General features: G+C 36.5%; 1 protein-coding gene across 3 annotated transcripts in view; it reads left to right on the plus strand.

Moving 5' to 3' along the window:
• Nucleotides 1–21,654, plus strand: part of MDFIC (MyoD family inhibitor domain containing) — a 92,541-nt gene extending 70,887 nt beyond the window's left edge. For all 3 annotated transcript variants that reach the window (XM_023228181.2, XM_023228182.2, XM_023228183.2), the window contains one exon: nucleotides 18,220–21,654. In XM_023228181.2, the coding sequence (XP_023083949.1) occupies nucleotides 18,220–18,467 (248 nt within the window). In that variant the 3' untranslated portion in view covers nucleotides 18,468–21,654. The remainder of the gene's footprint in view (nucleotides 1–18,219) is intronic.
• The last annotated feature ends 468 nt before the right edge of the window (nucleotides 21,655–22,122 follow it).

Below are 22,122 nucleotides of genomic sequence, written 5' to 3' on the forward strand. Positions count from 1 at the left end.
TTGAGGTTAGGAATTTGAGACCAGTCTGGACCTCATTGAGGTTAGGAATTTGAGACCAGTCTGGACCTCATCTCTACAGGAAAAAAAAAAAAGAAAATTATCCAGACATGGTGCTGCATGCCTGTGGTCCTAGCTGCTTTACTTAGGAGGCTGAGACAGGAGCATCCCTTGAATCCAGGAGCCTGAGGCTGTGGTGAGTTATGGTTGTGCCACTGCACTCCAGGCGGGCAAGAGAGTGTGAAAGCATGACCCTGCATCTAAATAGAAAAAAAAAAAAGGAAAGAAAGGAAGGAAGGAAGGAAGAAGAGGAGAGGAGGGGAGGGGAGGGGAGGGGAGGGGAGGAGAGGAGAGGAGAAAGGGCCCATGCCTGCAGAGCACTGGTTTTTACACTGATTCCTTTATTTATGTGTCTTACACACATGAGGCACTTTCAATTTGTTTAAATGGAGCTCTTTCAAATGACCAGTAGAATATGGCATAGTAGATTTACAAGTTTTGGAGACTTTCCCAACTAAGAAAATATTTTATCATTTGGGATGAGGAAAATACACTAAAAGTTTCCATTTCATTTTAGAACCATTTCAAAAAATTATTTCTTAGTTACAATAATAGCACTAGACACTGCATAATACTACAATTCAGGGGAGGAAGTTTTGGGGAAGAATACAGGTTGTGCCGGATGTTTGAATTTTCTGACAAAACTGTCTAATGACTCATGAGTGTCTTGTAGTTTTTAAAGGGTATACATAGAGAAAAATAGTATTAGAGTATTATTCATTGAATATAGCTTTCAACTTCAGTTATTTGAGATAACCACCTATAGTAAAACCTTATCTCAGATGCTCATGTTAAAAAAAAATATTTTCTTTATATTTTGCATTTTGCTTTTGCCTGAATTTTACTTTGGCTAAAATATTTTACCTTTTAGAAAAATGAGTTGTATTGTTGAGGGTGGAAGAGTGAGTATGTTTAAATCAGCTGGACTAAAGAAATATACTGATGTGTAATGCATGCCTTAATTCATGTCCAAATGCCGCATGATCTTTTGGAAATCTGCAGAATCGAGAACATTCTAAATTTCAAGGTTAGATGGATTATATTTATATTCTTTGTCATTAACTGAAACTACTTCTTACAATACTATATTCTATATTTTTTGTTATTGCCTTTGGTGCCTGTATAAATTACCTGTTTCCCCCCCAATGTTTTGTTACTATATTCTTTCCATTTCTTTTTGTGTGCTTCCATCTCTATATATACTTAAAATATCTGTTGTTTGCATGGCTGAATTGACACCAAAATGTTTAAGAATAGAGTATGTTAATATTGGGGAAAAATTAATTTTGAACATGAGGTTTTTAAAAAAGAAGATTTAGAAGGAATAAGAACAGAAGGGTACCACTCATGTCGAGGGGTGTGACTGTTTTATGCTCTAGGAGGAGGAGCATCTACGTTTGCAGATCAAGCCTGCCACCTCCAGAGTTTTGGTTATCTCATTTTGGTTGTTACTCCAAAGTACACCTTCCATATCTCTGTCTGACTGTCTCTGTTCCCCATGTCTCTTCTTCATCTCTCCTTCCTCTTTTCTCTCATTTTTCTATTTCATACTTTCTCTCCCTCCCCTCCCCTTACCTGTTTCACTTGCAAATTTTACGTGATTTCATTCAGTTATTAACTACCATTTATAGAAACCTTATGGCAGTGATTAATGGCATTTTCCATAATAATATTTTAATTTTTTTTTAGTTTTATTCTTAGCTTATATGTTTGTGAGTTATAAGTACATCGCTTAAAAGAAATAGCTCCAAAAATCTCCATCAAACACCTGGAATTTTTCAACAATGATTTTTTTCTTTCTAGATTTAATTAGATTCTCATGGTATTTGAATTGATTATTATTCTTTCAAAATACATACTTATTTAGCTATTTGCTGTTTTTTTAATTACATTCCAAGATGACCCATCCTGACTCCCAAAACTAACTGAAGCAACTTAGAAATACTAAATTCTCTTAGAAATGCTTTTGCTATTTAAATTACTTACATATTGTGTTAAACTATTATAGTTTTGAGAATCTTTTATAATTAATAGGTATAATTCTCGACTAGTATATTGTAAAATAGTATAGAAGGAACCTTATAGTTTAAAGTTGACATATTTCTTAAAAACTCTTGTAAGGGGAATTTTTAAAAATATGGATGGTTTAAGTTGAATACACCAGGAAGGTATCAGGAAGATTCACTTATGAACCTCCAGCTCACGGGCCTTAGAACTGGGGGAGGGTCCAATGCTAAGTCTGAGAAAAAATAACCAACTTAATTTCACTAATTTCTAAACTTTAAATTAAATTTAGTATTTCTCTCAATTATACATATAGACAATAAACTTCAGTGGCATTAATAGTACCTGTGGCTTTGTTGATGACATTTTCATGTATTAAAGTTGTTGCAGAAATCGTGAAGTATCATTTATACCAATTGCTACTTTTAAAATAGTACTTATCAAATCACCACTAGAACTTGTTATTAATGTGTTTAAAAAGAAGCACATGTTTATTCTACCTCAACTTTAATATTGTCAACTATAGTCGTGGGGCCACATAACATTTCATTAAACTATGAACCGCATATAGCATGGTGGTCCCATAAAATTAGAACACTGTATTTTTACTGTACCTTTTCTATGTTTACATATACAAATACTTACCATTGTGTTACAGGTACCTACAGTACTCAGTACAGTAACATGCTGAACAACTTTGTAGCCTAGAAGTGATAGGCCATACCATGTAGCCTAAGTATGTCATTGACTATACCATCCAGATTTGTGTAAGTGCACTCTCTGATGTTCATACAATGATGAAATCACCTAATGATTCCTTCCTCAGAATGTGTCCCTGTATTTAAACATAATTGGTTTCCTTCAAAATCCTGTGTATTCTATTTTATGGATTTAAAAATACTTTATCTCCGTGGCACACCACTGAAAACTAAAAGTGCCTGCTCTTGCCCCTCAGAATCCAAAGCATTCTTTATAGTAAAAGTAATTTATTTTGTAACATACACATTTTATAAATTTGCTTTTCTGTATGTAATTTTCACAATGCAGAGAACACAGATTTTTTTTTGAACAGCTTCTTTTTGCTTACATTAAATTGAAATGATAATAAAGGACATATTCAATTTCTCACCTTAAAAAACTGTGTTAAATATTAAATCCCTAAGTAACTTGTTTTCATGTTTGCATTTTAATGTCATGCTTTTACCAATGCATAGCCAGCAATGTCAGGATGCAGAAGAACGGAGAAAATGAATTTATTGGGTTTTATGTGCCACAATTTAGATAGTCTTAATTTAAATTTCCATAAATAAGTACAAGAGAAAACAGAGGAAGTGCTTCAAAGTCAACAACCTGGTGACACATATTTTTCAGGGTTTTCAGGCAAATCTTCCCATGGGATTTTAATTGATATGCAACATAGTGTGGCCTCAGGCCCCCATCCAAGCACAGGACTCTGGTAATTTGTACCAGCTTTCCTTCCTCTTGTATAATTGACTGAAGGGAAAAATTGAAGATGGTAGACACCCTCTCAAGTGGATGTAGGAGGCAATTAGAAGAATAAAATTGAATAATTATTAAGTAGTTTGCTCAAGGATATTAATCATTCTGCTCACTTTGAAGGAGAAAAAATACTCGTATAAATAAATAGTAGTTGTCTCTTAGAAGACTGAGAAATCCAGGAGTTTGGGGAAAATGTGAAGATAATTGAAAGAAAAGAGCAAAGTGGATTAATATACTAGTTTTCCAAAGAAATATTAAATCTCCCCAAATTTCCACTATAACTTCTCTTGGGAAATCAAACTGGAGGAACTGGACCTCTTGGGGAATAATATCACCATAACATAACATAATTTGAAGTTGACACTAGAAGTTGAAGTTTATTTTTTTCCTAATAATTATGCTCAGGGAAGGATGCAGAAATTGCATTTTTGGAATGACAGAAAAGTAGTTATTTTAGAAAGAACATTTTAACATCTATGGAAGATATCTCCTAGGAAATGTGTACTGTGGAGTGACAGGAGAAGCTAAAACCAAAAGCCATCATTACCTTAGGCCATAAAATTGAATTGCATGGAGTCAACAGGTGTTTATTAAGGGTCTGCTATATGTCCAGGCCAGTGTGCTGGAGTTTGTAGAGAAGTCCTGTTTTGTTTCTTAATCAAGTGCCTTTGATTTTTTTGTTCCTGTTGCTTTTAAAAATTATACCCTTAGTTAGAAATAAGTATGAAGCTACTGGCTCTTGAACTCCAATTAACCATGAAAAATTATATATATGTATGTGTATAAATACATTTAAAACTGGCCTCCCAGCCTGGCACACTGACTTACACCTGTAACCCCAACACTTTGGGAGGCCAAGGTGGGCAGATCACCTGAGGTCGGGAGTTCGAGACCAACCTGGCCAACATAGCGAAACCCTGTCTCTACTAAAAATACAAAAATTAACCAGGTGTGGTGGCACATGCCTGTGATCCCAGATACTCGGGAGGCTGAGGCAGGAGAATCACTTGAGCCCAAGAGGCGGAGGTTGCAGTAAGCCGAGATTGTGCCACTGCACTCCAGCCCGGATGACAGAGCAAGACTCTATCTCAAAAAAACAAAAAACAAAACAAAACAAAACAAAAAAAAACAGAAAAAACTGGCCTCCCATATGTTATTTTTTCCCCTGTTATCCAGAATTGGATTTCCTGGTGAAACATCAAACTTACTTATGACCCTGTCATTCTGGCATACCATCCTTTCAGAACCAAAAATCTGGATTATCTGTCTTTTCAACTCCTGTCTATACTAGGGAGCTAAACACTCCTGAAAAAACCCTCGATGACCGTAAAAATCACTATCAGTACACATGTGTGGTCTTGGGTCTCAACAGAGCCTCAGAATCCCTCCACAGAACTTCAATATGTCCCAAATTCCTGCAACAAATCATTCTCGAGCACTTACTCTGTGGCAGATGAGTGCCACACTCTTCTAGGTACAGTCTGGGGACACAGCAGTGAACTACAAAGACAAGCAGACCTGCCCTCCCCCATTTTCCACAGTGGCCATCTCATTTTGATGCTGTTTTCTTTAAAGAAGCACTTGGCAACTTTCCCTCCCTCTCTAGGGGTAGAAGAGGCCATCCAGCTTTTCCTCAGGGTCTCTCCACCCTGGGCCCTACCTACAAACTTACCTAATTCTGAGCCTGATTGTACCTTCCATTCAAAGGAAGAGATACAGCTCTTACTGTTGCAGTACACACCCCATCACTGCCCATCTTTTAATACACTCACTCCATTGAGTGGCCCTTTCTGCATTCAGTTTGAACTTTTTTCTGGAGAACAGTGAACATATGTAAGTCTTTCCTGTCTAAAAATGTACGTGTAGGGAGAGTGTATAGGTGGGAGTGTATCTCTTCATGGACTCTGCATCCTCAGTTTTCTCTTTCTGTTTACAAATAGATGTCTTGGAAAGATAGCTGCATGTGTGGTCCCTGTTCCCTCACTTTTCAGTACTCCTCACGTCACTGCTATTCATTTCTAGCCCGAATACATCACTATAATTTCTCTGGCCAAACACAGTATCTGACACAACCTCCTTGAAATATTGTTATCTCTCACTTCCATGGGATCTCCTTTTCCTAGAGTTTCTACTTCCGTGTTTACTCCTCTATCTCCTCTGCCAGCTCCTCCCTTCCTTAGATGCTTTTGTTACCTTGAATCCCTCATCACTGAGTACATTCTCCCTGGGCGGCTGTATAAGCCCATTCACTATGACAGTTTCAGCCATGTTTCATCCCCTAGCCCCGGACTAACTACTGCCAAACTCCAGATCATGGTCTCTGGCTGCCTCTTGAACATTTCCATTTGAGTATCCCCAGACTTAGCAAGTCTCACACTCAATGTATTTTAAACCAAACTCTTTTTCCTCCTGAATTTCTTCCTTAGTAAATGGCTTCAGAAACCAAGGGAGTCACGCTTCACTCTTCTCGTCACTGCTTCATCTGAGGTCTTATCAAAGCATGCTAATCCCACTTTCTTGGTATTTCCTCAGAGTCCTCCTGCCTGACCCCATTGGTACTGTATTATCACTGCATGCCGTTCCTGCTTCCTCATTTCTGACACGGAAAACTGAAGATGTTTACCTGGTGTCTTTAGATCCAACAAAAATATGGAGCCACTGGCATCTCTAAAACTGCTCGCCTCTGTGTCTTTGCATAACTTCCCCACTGACTGGAAGAATCTTTGCTTTTATTTCATCTAACATAGTCTTCTTCTTTAAGACATAGCCCAGGAATCACCCTTACTTTCTCCTTCTACCCTATGCTCTCTCCTCTCCCCTTTCAGAGCTCCATCTTACAAATCTGAATTGGATATTGGATATTCCATCCATTTGTGCCTCAGTTTTTCATCTGTAAAATGGGGTTAATAATAGCATTTATCTCATACAATTATTCTAAGAGTTTAGTGAGTAAATATTTATAAACTACTTATAGCAGTGCCTGAAATATAGTAAGCACTATATAAAATGTTGCTAAATAAAAATTTTAAAAATACAATAAAATATGGGAAACTATATATTGGTGATGAGAACAACCTTTGGAATCACATAGATCTAAATTTGAATCCCCGACCTCCCCTTAGTAGCTTTGCACCTCAAGCCACTATATAAAGATTTTGAACCTCAGGTTTCTCACCTATAAAATGAGCCAAATGTTCACCTTATGAGATTGTCTGTGATGCAGAGGTAATGCCTGCGAGGCACTTACTATGTAACACTCCTTGCTCATTATTTACTCCAGTTGGGCACGGTGGCTTACGCCTATACTCCTAGTAGCTCATGCCTGTAATCCCAGCACTTACAAAGTCAGAGGCAAAAGGATAGCCTGAACCCAAGGAGTTGAAGACCTGCCTAGGCAATGTAGTGAGAAGCTGTTCTCCACAAAGAGAAAAGAAAAAAAGGACAAAAAAACGAAATAAATGTACTCATTACTTACTCCACCAGCAAGATGTGTTTGTCCAAATCACAACAGTTATCACACTGTATCGTAACTATATTTTTATTCACCTACACTTTACGTTCCTTAATCTTTGTCTCTGAAGTTTGGGCAGAATCTGACATGTAGTCAAATGCTCAGTGAAGACTTGTTGAATGAACATTTGACTATGAAGGCATTGTCTTCAGGCTCCTATGCTGGTTAGGAATGAAGACTGTATTTATTCCATTTTTTTTCCACTTCTTATAAACTCAGCACTCTTAGAGAGTCTTCTGTGGCTAATTCCATGTGCCTCTAATGTCTTTAATGGACCAGAGTACACAGTTTACTTTGACCATTGGCCATCATTTATCTGACGCCTACTTTCCAGGCCTACATTCAGTATCTACGACAAGGCAGGCAAGGCCCTGTCTTTGTGGGGTTTCTGCACAGTATGGCTATTTGCTCCTGGGGCTTAGCCAACTTACAGTCAACTTGTATTCAGCATTAATTAACTTTCCGTTCTGTTTTGAATATTGCATTAAACCCAGTAATGGTCCTGTTCAAGGCCAAGAAAATACCCTGTGCTAGATTTAACTATCTATTGGTTATAGAAAATAGATTATATCTTCCTAGAACTTTAGAGCTTGACACAGACTTAGAGAGCATTTTCCCTTTCCTTGTATGTGTGTCGACACCAAGTGAAATGACCTGTTCAAGATACTCACTCAGCCAAGTAGTGACAGAGCCAAGACCAAAAAGCTGGTTTTAAGTTTCCAGCATCACAGTCCCTATACATACACTAATACTTGGCTGTCTTTGCCGCTTATGAAGATGGAAGGGTGATCATTAATTGAAATACCTTTGTTTTTGTGCCCCCACTATGTTGTGTCCCTGTTGCTAGTAGCCTTATTTAAACCAAACAAACATCAGTAACAACCACAGACACTTACAACCCTTTCTTTTTGTAGTTCTGGAATTAGCTTGCCCAAATGGTAATAGGAGGTAATGAGCTGTGACAGGAATAACTCAGTTAGGGGGTGACTCAGATGAAACGCAGGGAATTGGGAAGCACCTCAGGAAGAGGGTTTTAATTTTTATCTTATTTTCCCTAGTTTAAAGTAATAATACACTAGGCCACAAAATTTTTATTGCATGAGAAAACTAGGTTTATCTGTTTTCAGCAATTTTAGAGTATACTTGTAAACAACATGTTCATAGATTGTTTTTGGCTCTGGAATTGTTTGTACACTAAATTAAGGCGGAGGTATTTATACCTTATAATTTCAATGTCATGCTGTCCTGTTCATCTGAGGCTTGCAATAGTGCCTTAAAAAAATCAAATGGTATTAGTAGATAACATGGGTGGAGAGGGAGGGATGTGCAAAGAGTAACAATGCCATCGTTGATTCACAAATTAATTCCATAAATAACAGGATTTACCTCCTGTGCACTGCTTTGAAATGTGCTTTGGTGTCTCATTTCGCTGTAACATTTCACTCTGCTTGCTTCGCTTCATCTTGCCTGGCCTGTCTGTTAGACCGCTGTGCTTCCTTGGTTGGGGCCTGTCTCTTCTGTCGGTGCTGGGGAGTGCATCCTGGGTCTTCTCAGGCGAGGCTCCTCCTGCCTGTGTGAGGTCTGCACCTCCTGCTGGGGATGCTGCCCCTGCCTCCAGGGGTCTTACAGGAAGAGTCACTGCTGGGGACCTCTCAGCCCTTTGGATTGCAAAAGTGCCCTTTGGACTCTTGCTGAGCCCTGGCTGGTCAAGTGCCTGGAGAATTGTTGTGTATGATCCCAGTCCTGTGAATATTGTCAGCATCAGTCAGCCTTCTTTTAGTGTGTTTGTTTCCTCCCATGCTGCCATAAAGACCTCATGTCCTAGGTGGCCTGGCCAACCCTGTGCATCTCTGTAATAGACTAATATCAGTGATGGAAAACATTGGATATGACCAGGGTGTTATTTTACTCATCAGTATCATCATCATCATCATCACGTTTTACAGAATCACCCAGTGGGTACATTATGGTTTAAGTTTTGTTAACAAGACAAAACTGGTTTATTTTCATTTGTAACTTGCACAATGTATATGCCAAGGACAAATGAAAAAGAGATGAAGCTGAAATGTGAACTGTGAAATAAACACAGTTGGGAAAATAAAATTGGAAAATATATTAAGCATTTGGGAGAGATATTTTGGATTATTTTGACCCCAATATGCATTTTCATTAAAACTAGAGGATGTACTTGCATGTATTTTTGTTGTAGCCATAAATGGTATTGTTACCAACTTGAGTGAACTGTTGCACATTGATCTTTTGTGTATTTTATTATCCAGAAATTATATTCAACTTTGTTATTATTTAAACTTGTTATATTAGAAGTATTTCAACTGGCCAACTGAAAATAGCCAGCACCGAATAGGTTCAAGTAAAGTATAGTTTTACTGTTTTTGCTTTCTAGCCTCTGGAAAAAATAAATAGATAATAATTGAAATATGGAAAAAATAGATTATTATTTTTAAATCTTCTGCTGTAGCCAAACACAAGGTTACTAAGTCTCTCTGGATAGATTGATGCTTCACTCCTCTGCAAATTCTGTTTCTTAGAGTTGCCTTCTTGGTTCGTTCTTTCAAGTGTTTGAGCTGTGGTCAGAGTCTTTTACAAACCTCCTTAGGTTAAAATAGAATGGCCCTATGTCAGTGTGGTAACCAGAGTAAATGGAACATAGGTAGGTGGAGAGGTGTGGTTTTCCTAGAATAAATATTTTGCTATCAACTTCACAGCTGTCACAGTAATAATATTTAGTAAGCACTTGCATGTTAAATCCTTTATTAAGTACTTAATGTGCATTATCTCTTTTAATCTTCATCATAACCCTATGAGGACAGTAATGTTATTACCAGCTATTAAGCTTGTGATCTTAAAATGTAGAGATTCAGTAAGTGAATGTAAATATTATTTGAACCATTGATATTTTCTAGTCTTTGTTTCCCTCCTTTCTGCCCAAAAACTGACTTTCTAGGTAAAAGAATTTAAATAAGCACTTCCAATAACTAAACTTTTACCTCTCTTCAGATTTCTGTGTTAAGCTTCTAAGAATCAAAATATTTTCTGAGATCTACCTATCTATCTAGTGTATGTGTGTATATACATATTTCCTGGACTTTGTTTTGCTTTTGAGATAAGGTCTCATTCTGACACCCAGGCTGGAGGGCAGTGGCATGATTATGGCTGACTACAGCCTCGACCTCCTGGGGCTCAGGTGATCTTCCTACCTTAGCACTCCACCCCCCAGCATCCCTACCCCCTCCCCAAAATAGCTGAGACTCGCCACCATACTCAGCTATTTTTTTTTTTTTTTTTTTGGTAGAAACAGTTTTGTCATGTTGCCCAGGGTAGTCAAACTCCTGGGCTCAAGGGATCCGCCCGCCTTGGGATTCTGCCCACCGCAGGATTCCAGGCTTGAACTACCTCCCCCGAGTCTAACTTCCTACACTTTGTAAAATGCATCTCTTTAGAAAGGACTACTTAACCAGTGCTAGAGTTAAGTCATGACCAACAATTACTGGATTCGATCTCTCTGAGAGTTTGGAATATTTAATGAATCAACCACAGATCAGGCAACAAAGGTAAACAAATAGAAGGAAAAAAATCTGTGCTATCCACTCGCTGTCATTTAAAATACAAAAGCACCTCCCATAGGATGGAGATGGATTCTAGGATTTGCACATGTGGTAGGAAACTTACTGAGGAGTCACTTTGTGGGATGTGGGAGGGCAGTGCTGTGTTTTTTCCTAGTTTCTTTTTGACTTTGTTGAGAGGAAAGATAATAGTAAAGATTATTGTTCAATTTCCCAACGTATGGTTTTCTTTGTCCTGCAGTGGAAAATGTAGCTTTTCTCTAACTTTCTTTTTACCTCCTGACCCATCTCACTTTGTTCCCCACTAGGAAAATGTTGACTGGATTCTGGCTAAGATGTGTGGCCTCTCGGGAGAGTTTTGTGCCAGAGCGTTCTGTGTAGGAGGCTCACTTTAGGCCAGTTTATTCAGGCAGCAGGTCAGGCTAGGGCTGTTGGCCAGAAGTGCTGTGCGTCCTCTGTCTTGGAGACACGGAGCTACTTAGAGCTGAGCTACCGTGTGGTATTAGTAAACATTTCCCACCCCCACACACACTTGAGGAGCAGAACTCCCCAGAGATGTCTGTGTCTGGTCCCTCGCAGCTGGGTTTTTACAGAGGCTAGATGCTCACTTAGCCATCTCGGCTGTGATTCAGGATAACCACAGCCCGCTTCTAGCTTGCTTTTTGATTTTCCTATTGGGAAAGAACAGTCGCAGTAAAGCAGTATCTAGAAAGAGGAAAGCCTTCACCTAGTCAGACTTTTGCACAGAGTCCTGTTATACCACCACTGGGCAGATGATAGTCATAGCAGCTAAAGAATGGGGAACAACTGGGGGTGCTCTGTGGCATTGATCTTAAAGCTACAGAGTCAGGTTTGACCTCAAAGCAATTTCCTAAATTACTAAATACACATGACTCTTATTGCTCATGTTCTAATCCGTGGTCTTTGTTTGGTATACTATTGGTCTGATAAATGCTAATAAACCATTGTTTCTCAGCAAGTAGCTTACATGATGGGGATTTGATTAAGAAAGTACTTTCAAGCATCTTATTTCATAGGAAACTTTATTAGAAATAAGATAAGACCCATTCAATCTGTATTCTCTTAAAAATGGAAATGGGTTGTGGGTTATTCTCCGAATTCTCTGCTGTCTGTCCTTTCCTGTACTCCACTGTAGCTGTTTGGTATCTCTGTTCCAAGAAATTCAGAGCACCTGTCATACCACATCTTAAAAGGAGGAAATGAAAGAGATAAAAGAGGCTTGTTTAGAGGAGAGCTGAGTTTATTGTGTAGTTTTCTGGTGACTCAATCAGGGTTCCTTTCACTTTGATAAACTGCATTTCTCATATTCCCTAGTGTAATTTGGCCACATATTGATCAGGTATCAGTATCAGTTGGGATAATTTCATTATAAACGTACTTGTTTTTACAAAAGCTAGTGTTCACTCTCATTTTAAGCAGCACAGAGTTCTGGGATCAGTCACAGACATTGTCACCAGACTTCTAAGATGCTGTTGAAGTCAGTTCCAGTTGTTACTTGAATGCTGTTGAGGAGCTAGGAGCTCTCCAGATAACAGGCCAGCTGCCTGAGCATAACACTGATGACCTTTCATAGCACTCAAAGATTTTGTGTGGGGTTGTGTCTTCAGTGATTCATCACAGCTTTTGTGGTTTTGTTTTGCTTTTTAAAGCAAACATGGTAAAGATTTCCTTTTATGCTCTCCTTTTAGCTACTTAGCTTCTAAAGTGTTACTTTGTTTTCCTAAATTTACAGTAGCTGCCAGTCTTGTGCTGAGTTCTCCTCTAAGTACACTGAATTGTGCAATTCTTGCTTGGCCCAGTTTTGGACAGGCACCTTTCCCAGAACCCAGTGGACTTCTCAGAGGTTAAACAGTTTTGGCAAAAACTGTAAATACTGACTGAATAAAACCATAAAAACTGAAATCTCAAGAACGGGGAAAAAGATGATTCCTGACTGCAAGCCACATGGATGCAGAGCACTCATTTTTTAAAAAAACGTTTGTTTCTCTATTCAAGCCTTCTTAAGTTTGATCATTCTTGTGATCTTCTCTTTACCTCAAATAAAACCATCATTATCGTGCCTTTTATGATTCTTGATTCCTGTTGGCAGTGGCAGGGATAGAAACTATAACAACTGTTTTTTCTTAGTTTACTTTAACCTTTTCATTACCCTGAGTCGCAGTCAAACTATGACAGAAGTAGAAGGTTACAAATAGAAGGGTTTTATAAAGAGACCCACCAAAAAAAAAAAAAACCAAAAAAAAAAAAAAGATTTTTGGCAAGGAATAACAATCAGATCATTTAAAGATTTGGTAGGATTTAAGGAATATTTTTTGGCTAATTTTTGTTGTAATTTCTAGATATTTCTCTGTTTAAAAAATAAGAATATGAATGTGTTTCTGGTAGATACTTCTGTAGATACATCTTGTTTAACATCTCTATGATCTTGTAAATGCATTTTGGTTTGCGGCTTCTTTAGATGCCTGTTAATAGATTTGGCTTTTCAGAGTAACCCAAAGTACTTTTCTAGTAAATTATAAAGGACTTGCGTTTTAAAACAATGTCTCCATTTTGTAAGTTTTAATATTTACATAAAGAGCTACTGCATATGGAGCTCTTGATCATGTCGCTACAGTCCTTAAATTTATGTTTTAAATTTATAGATTTGTTTCTTTTGATTGAGACATCATCTGTCTCCACACTACCTTCTCTCTTATGTCTATTTTAACAATGCAACTGGCAGTTTATTAATTCTTCAACTTAGTGATGACTTTGTTCTTACATATTGAAGGGTAACATTTACTTTCAACTTTTTGTTAAAACTAAAATTCAGAATAATTTTTAAAAAAGAAAAGGAACATGAACCAAGGCTAAAAACAGATAAATGAACAAAACAAATCAGCAGAAAGTTTTGGATTTGTAACTGATCTTCCTCCAAGGAACATTATCCCAGTGTTAGAAGTGACCCATTCCTGTAACAGCAGCATAGCTTGTTGACTGAGAGCATGGTCTCAGGAGGTTAACTGTCTGGGTCCTGATCCTGTTTCTGCTACTCACTCCCTCTATGACCTTGGGAAAATTTCCTAAATTTTCTGTGAATCAGTCTCTGTGTTGGTAAAATAGGCATAATACCGGTATGACTTCTTAGGAGTATTATTAGAATAAAATTAATCAATATTTATAAAGACCTTAAAAGAGAGTTTAGTACAAAGTAAGTTTCCATTTAAAAAAAAAAAAAATGAAAAATTGATGAAAACATCTCTACTTTTAAGATGTTTCTCAATTTTGAAAACAGCAAGTAAATACTTTTCCTGCATTAAAGCTAGAGCTCCCATTCTAGTAAAGTAACCACTTACACCAGTCAGTTATAGAAAACAGGTTTCGTTGAAGAAAAGAAGTTAGCAAAGGAGTGTTTGATCTATTTAGACCTAAGAACTTAAAAAAAAATTCTTTGTCTACTAAAAATAAAATGGTATTTTAACAGGCAAATTAATTTGTAAATCTTGTTTACTAAAGTAGGAGTTATAAGAGATTCATTTCTTGGCTTAAGGCTTTTAAAATCTTCATGACGTGTCATTATAGTCTAAGATCTGGAAGAAATATTAATTCTCAAATGAATATATCCTATGGGAGGCAACTAGTGGTTTAGTTTGGAATGTCACTCCCATCTCTCTTCATCCTCAAGGCTATTGATCTCACATCAATCACATCCAATCTCTCTCTCCTAATTGCTTATTGGTTTCTTCCCCTTTTCTGTCATCGGCATAGCTGAGTTCCTTGTTTTGAATCAGACACTAAAACTTTTTTGTTTCATTCTGCTATCAAATCTTACTAACACTTCTCCGTCTTTTTGCTGATCAATTATCAGATTTTTCTCTCTGCCACTTAACTTCCTCAGCCATGTAATCCCATATCCAGTGTTATCAAACAAGATTTAATTTGGCTTGCCCTTCCTCACCTTAAACTCTCCGAGTTCAAAAGTTAACTTATCTCCCTTTTGTTAGTTTATTGTAATTAAGTCACATTCTGATAGAAGACAATCATATTTAACAAAGGATCAGTATGTTGAATATCTGAAAAACCTTTACAAATCAGTAAGAAAAAGGAGGCAACCCAATATAAAAGTTAGGAAAAAACATGAACATGCTGAACACCCACTTCAAAGAAGAGAAAACATGAATGGCCAATGAACATGAAAAAATGTCCAAACCTGTTAGGAAACAAGGAAAGGCAAAATAAAACCACCATGAGATACCATTTCACACACAACTTGCACATGTTAAATTGTGATGGTTTCAAAGATTGGTGAGAATGTGGAGAATGAGCACTCTCATACTTAGTTTGTGGGACTAAATTTTGGAGCAACAATCTTGGGAACAAATTTGGCATTATCTAATAAGATTAAAGATGAGCAGGCCTGTGACCCAACCATCCTATTGCTGGCTACTTAGCATGTATGTTAGGAGACCTGGATAAGATTGTATCAAACAGCAATGTTAAGAACAGCCATGTTAGGAACAGCAACAACACTGGTGATGACCACAATATCCATAAATAGTAGAATGAGGCTGGGCACAATGGCTCACGCCTGTAATCCCAACACTTTGGGAGGCCAAAGCGGGTGGATCACCTGAGGTCAGGAGTCTGAGACCAGCCTCTCCAACATGGTAAAACCCTGTCTGTACTAAAAATACAAAAAATTAACCAGGCATAATAGTGGCAGGCACCTGTAGTCCCAGCTACTGGGGAGACTGAGGCAGGAAAATTGCTTGAATCCGGGAGGCAGAGGTTGCAATGAGCCAAGATTGTGCCACTGTACTCCAGCCTGGGTGACAGAGTGAGACTCTGTCTCAAAACATAAAAATAAAAAATAATAGAATGAATAAATCAATCATTGGATATTAATTCAATGGAATACTATGCACCTGGAAAATGAGTGAACTACAGCTACATGAATCAACATAGATAAATCTCAAATGCAGGATGTTGAGCAGAAGATGCTACTCACAGCAATTTGTAAAGTATACTTTCCATTCTGGTATATTTTTTAGGGGTGTGTGCACATGTACTGCTGTGAAAAATACAATAAAGAGCAAGGGAAAGATCATATAATATTTAATATTTAAGACAGTGGTTACTTCTATGGAGAGGAAAATAGATTCAGGAAGGGACCAAAGGAGGCTTCAAAAATATTGTAACTATCTATTTTTAAGACTGGACGAGACATTCTTTCCCCTTTAAAATGGATAGACCCATTATATGTAGTTCCATATCTGATAAATTTTATGACTAGTATATAAATAATTTACATAATCAATAACCACTCTTAGGCTTTTAAAAACATTTTGTTAAAGGTTCTTCAATGTCAAGTGGGTTTTTGTTGAGTCCCTCTCTCAATCTTGATATTTAAGCATTGCGTGGTGGAATAGAAAGTTAAGATCTCAGTGAGGTATTATTGGAAATAGATAATATGGATATTCACTTCAAGGTACATTGAATAAAACTGACTTGATGCCAGTTAAACAATATCTTCTAAGTAATAATGAAACTAGCTGTTTATAACATTTCAAATATTTTACAAATCATGACGATAATGTAATTCTGGAAAAACTCAGCTGAATCGAGTCATATAAGACAGATGCTGAGATGAAAGTATGGAAACAGAGTTGATAAAGGGAAACCATGGACACTGTCTAGAAATCCAGAACGTTGTAAGGTCATGGGCCTTTATTCATGTAGCTTGATTTTAGAGTTCCCCTGAAATGATTTGTTACTACCAGAAATCAATATTAGGGAAGATGGAGAAACTTGAAAATTCTCACAACTCTGTTTTTGTTTTTCCAATTGCTGCATGGACCATCATATGTAAAAGTGGGCTTGGCACTAAAAAAAAAGGAAAGAACAGTGTGTCCCTTTAGCCTTTAATTCTGCAAACACAACTCTGGAAATTCCCTTTTGAGTTCTCTCTGACCCTTCCTCCTTTTCACCATCTGGCAGGTGGAGTGTATGACTTTGTGTTTCCACATTTTCTCCTTTCATCCTCTGAATTCTCTACAAAGTTAGAATCTGCAGAGAAACAGAGGGGTGTTCAAAGAGTTAGAGAGTTTATGATGGGATGCTTAGGTATAGGCCTGTAGAGTTAAGAGACTGCTGTAGGTACGCTGGTGTTTGTTTCTCCTTACCTGAAGCATCTGTAGCCAAGGCATCTGTAGTAGAGGAATTCTGTCAATTCACATCTACATGCAGTTATATGGCGTTCTATAGAGAAGTGCATGATTTTGTATTATAGCATGGCTGCCATGCAACAAGCTGGTTTTCTTTCCTTCATCTTTGGTTTTCACAGTTTGCTGACACTCCATCAAAGGCACTTAATTTTAATGCCAAATACAGAAACACAAAGGACATGTGACAATGGGAAGAGGGTGGGGTGGTTGTGCCTTATTGCTATTGTTGGAAGTGGAATCTTCTTATTAAAACTTATATTATACAAAATACAAAAACAAAAAACAAGGAACCCACACAAAATAACCCAGAATTAATTCTGGTAAAAATTCACAACTATTTCTGATATGAGGCAATTGTCTTATAACATTGGTTTTAAATGATGTTATTACATGTGTTAAAGTTATCTAGAAATAGAAATTTCCTTCCATTACTCCTTTCACTTGCCCCAGAATTATAAAGAAATGTACATTAGAACATTAGAATCTAAATTTATTAAATTATAACCTCTTTGATTTCTCAACTTTATCAGTTTATTAAGTTTAGTGAACATTGTTGTTTAGAGAGGCATTATTAGAGATGTGTCAGGAGATAACAGAGATGTTAAAGTTCTTTGCCACCAAAGGAAGTGGGAAAGCAATGCTACTGTGTCATTATTCACATTAGCTGAGGTATAAATTCCTTTGTTAGAAGTAGGCAGAAGGACCCTTCTAGAAACAATAGTTGGACCCAACCAGAGAGTCTCACTGTTTTTATTTAATATTTGTGAAATAAAAGGCCTAAAACCATGAAATTGAATCATTTGTATTGGAAAGTGAAGTCTTAATGGATTCTGGCTTAACTATTGAATTAATTTTTCGATAATAAATCAAATATTTCATATTTAAATTTGTTCTTTTTCAATTTTAGAGCAGGTGGGGTGGAGCAATTGAAGGAAATTTCTATTTCTGAAGGACTTTAATAACTAAAATGCAATTGTTTTAGCCCAGTGTTATAAAGAGCAATAGCATATAGAAAGGTGGATAAGAAGCATAGAGAAGTGGTATCTAGGACCAAGGGCCGTTGCACAGTTTGTGAGAGTAATAATCTAACACATGTGAACACATGTGCGTACACACAATACTTTTTTTGTTTTTTCGAACTAAGTATCTTCTTCTAAAGATCACTCATCTAGAGTTTAACTTAAGCTCCTTTTTGAGCTTCCAGCTCACAAAGCAAACTTCCTTTGGGTTGTGGATGACTTAACTATTTTGCTCAATTCTTACTGATTCTATTGATAACCATGTATTTTGTGTTCCTCCTTTTTCTCACTACATGGTCTCCTTACCACTGAAAATGAAGATTGTTGCGTCCACTGTATCCTGGCTTGCTTGTTCTGTGAATTCCTGACCCTTTGCAATATTGTCCTGGGACAAGCGTCTTGTGGCATCTGCACCTCAGAAGCCTGCTGCTGTTGCTGTGGAGACGAGATGGGGGATGACTGTAACTGCCCTTGTGATATGGACTGTGGCATCATGGATGCCTGTTGTGAATCATCAGACTGCTTGGAAATCTGTATGGAATGCTGTGGAATTTGTTTTCCTTCATAAATATTTATCTTTTGTTTGTGTTAAAACTGGAGAGTGTTTAAAAATTTACTTTTGGGGGGAAGAAAAGCACATTGTAAGATTCTCATGAAACAATATGGAATTTGCACTGTTAACTCATTATTGTAAGTAATCTCTGAAAGGCTTTTTACTTTAACTAAATCTACATGGTTTAATATGTGAAATTTTAACTACTTTAACTAGTTTTATAAACTTCTTAATATGTTACAATAACTTTGGGACATTTTGACATCCCCTCCCCAAATGTTAAATGTGTTCTTTTTACTGATATTTCTGTGTCTTCTAACCATTCTCAGGAGCCCTTTGCTCCAAATATATTATTTTTCAGTGGGTATTTAAACCTGGCAGTTTATTTTGATATGTATCTATTCGTGATTAAAAGAAAGCAGTCTTGGCCAGGCACAGTGCCTCACGCCTGTAATCCTGGCACTTTGGGAGGCCGAGGTGGGAAGCTTGCCTGAGCTCAGAGTTCGAGACTAGCGAGGACAACATGGCAAAACCCCGTCTCTACTAAAATACAAAAAATTAGCCGGGTGAGGTGGCGGGTGCCTGTAGTCCCAGCTACTTGGGAGGCTGAGGCAGGAGAATTGCTTGAACCAAGAGTCGAAGGTTGCAGTGAGCTGAGATTGTGCCACTGTACTCCAGCCTGGGTGACAAAGTGAGATTCCATCTCTAAATAAATAAATAAATATGTAAATAAATAAACCAGTCTTTATTTTAAAAGAAACTTTAGGAAACAAACCCACATAGTAGTTGGGAACCAGTGCTGATCTCTCTCCCTTACCTTCTCCGCTTGTTTAACAGATGCTGAATGCCTACTGTGTATACTTTCTTCCTCAGACTGTGGGAATAGATACAGTTCCACTCCTGTCCACAGGAACATGAGATTTAACAGACTAAGGAGGTCTGTAAAGAATGAACCATACCACAAGGCATACTGAAGTGAGAATTATAAGAGACATAAACTCAAAAGGCTGTTGGAATACACAGAAAATTGCTACCAGAATATTCAGGAAGGCTTCAGGGAGATTGTGGCTTTTGAAGACTCTCTTAGAATGAGTGATTCATCTGGCATTTAAATGAATTATTTAGATTTTTGACAAAGTTTTAGGTGGACACCCTAAATCGTGTGTGCCCTTAACCAGTTAAAAGAACAGTGCCTTCAGCATCCTTTGTTATTAGTTGCAGTAATACAGCTTTTTAAAAAAGCTATAAAGTTTAAATTAACTAAAAATATGCATTGTCTTACACATAATTTAAATGTTATCATACTTTTTTGATGAAAACATAATGCCTTAGTAAAATAGCTCTATTTAATAAAGAAGATGGAGTACTCTGACACATTTCATTTAAATTGGGAAATTTTTAATATTAAAATCCCAGTGTTCTGAGTTATTCATAGGCTTTCTTTTATTTGAGAGCTTTAGGTCTTTTTGGGATGAGAGCATTTTAGTTGTTTACTTTGGTTTGTTTCTTAAGCATTGCTATTTTCTGTAAACACAGATAGATGGAAACCATTCTTTTCAAAGCAGAAGAAATCTAGACATCCACTACTGTGACCAAATTTCTGTATTACAATTTTATGTTAAATTAAACTAATATGGTAGGTTATAATGATCCTTAAGTGTAAAGAAATCAGTCAATTACAAGACTAATTATATAGTTATTGAGACGTAGAGACTGTGTGGCTTACATGAAAGGGAGAGTAAATTTTCATACCATGTACTCTCCTACTCAGTTTGATCTCTCTAAAATTGTAGTTTGGTTTGATTTAATATACTTCTTTGTAGAAATTTTGAAAGTATGCTTTGGGATTAATAATTATTTTTAATTTTTCTGGCTGAATATCACATTGACAGTAACAACTGAAGCATAATTTTAGGAAGCCTTTCGCAAACCTAGCCTTTTAAGAGAGATTTTTAACCTGAAACATGAGAATATCACCTGTGGTTTTTCCTTTGAGATGAAACCTAGTTTCTAGTTATATCATTACTTAAAGGGCTTAAGAAAGAAAACACTTAGCAAACTTTTGAATCTTTCTTTTATTGCTACTTATACGTACATACACACATACAAAACCTTTAAATTTGGGGATCTGAATATAATTCTGGTAAATAACTGTCTTCATTTTTCTCCTCTAAAGAACTTAATTCATTTGTTACATAAAATATAAGGAAATCTTGTACTATTTTACAGTAACCACAATCTAAATATTTACATATACCCAAAATTAACTTATGCTTATATATTAGGATATGAGAATATCATCTGTTTATGGACACATGAAACCTCCTAATGACCTGGAATTGTTAGAATATTTGGCTTTTTATATGCAGTTTTTCAACCAAGTGGTTAGTCTAATATTTAAACATATACTGCCACAATTTGTGATGAAAATATTAACACATTTGAAATAATGTTTCTCCATAACAGAGAATGTTAATGGATACCAGAATTTTATTTTTGTATTTATGTTCATAGTACGTTTCCTCTTGTCTACTCCAGACAGTCATCCCATAAAGTATCTTGTATAATTAAAAGGAATAAGAAAAAGGAAGAGTAGGCAAATGTGAAAATAGTTTCAATATATCTTATGATTTCTTAATGTAAAATGTTTTGTTGAACTGTATGGCTATCATGACTAAGTGCTAGAATTTATAGTTATAGGCAGTATCCTTTTAAATGTGGAAAGGCTTTTAAAATGTTTTAAAGCTGGACTTGTATTATCCTGAATACACTATTTTGAAAAATTTTTTAAATGAGTTCTTTATTTTGCTTTACCATATGTTTGTATCTAATGGACATATTGACTAATATTTGAAAGAATTCAACCATAAGTTAAAACCTGTAGGTTGTCTTTATCCTGTTTCATCCCTGTCTGAAGATTTCCGAGTCTTCTTATGTAAATCACATGACTCATGTGATATGTGATTTCAAAACATAGTGTTCTTTTAAAAATTTATAATATGTCAAAATACAAGTTTTTTTACATCGTTTTAGTAAATTAATTTCATTTATTTACTTTGGAACTATATTTCTACTTAGAAAAACTAAGGTAATTTTACAATATATGCCGAGATTAAAAACCAACGTAAAAATGTTCGAACATCTATGAAATTGAGTCTTAGATTTAATGAATTTCACTCAAAAATAAATCATCAGAAGAATTTCCATGTAGGGCATATAGTGGCACAATTTTTGTAAATGCTTTGCAGTTAGCATCTAACTAAAACAATACAGTATGACTTTATTTAGGAGAAGACTTTTTATTTAGAAAGTTATTTTTTCATTTTTACAGTGTATCAACTGTATCCATTTTCCTCACCTGGATAGTCAATGTTATCTGAGCAGTTCAAGGAGTAACCAAGGCAACCTTATGTAATAACTTTCCATTCTTTATCCATGCAAACTCTATCAGTGCCCTAGATTCTGATGTTATAAGAGTCAAACATCACTGCCTAACAGAAATAAGACTTGAGCCCAGAGACTCTATATCTTGCCTTCTTGAATGCTACTTAAATGTTTAGATTTACCTAACTGCCTAATTAACCAGGTTATTTATTCATGAGATTATTTTTCAAATTATTCAAGACTTTTATGCCCCTTCCAATTACTTGTGATTTGTAGGCCTGTAGGA

The sequence above is a fragment of the Piliocolobus tephrosceles genome, chromosome 8, assembly GCF_002776525.5.
Source record: "Piliocolobus tephrosceles isolate RC106 chromosome 8, ASM277652v3, whole genome shotgun sequence".
NCBI lineage: Eukaryota > Metazoa > Chordata > Mammalia > Primates > Cercopithecidae > Piliocolobus > Piliocolobus tephrosceles.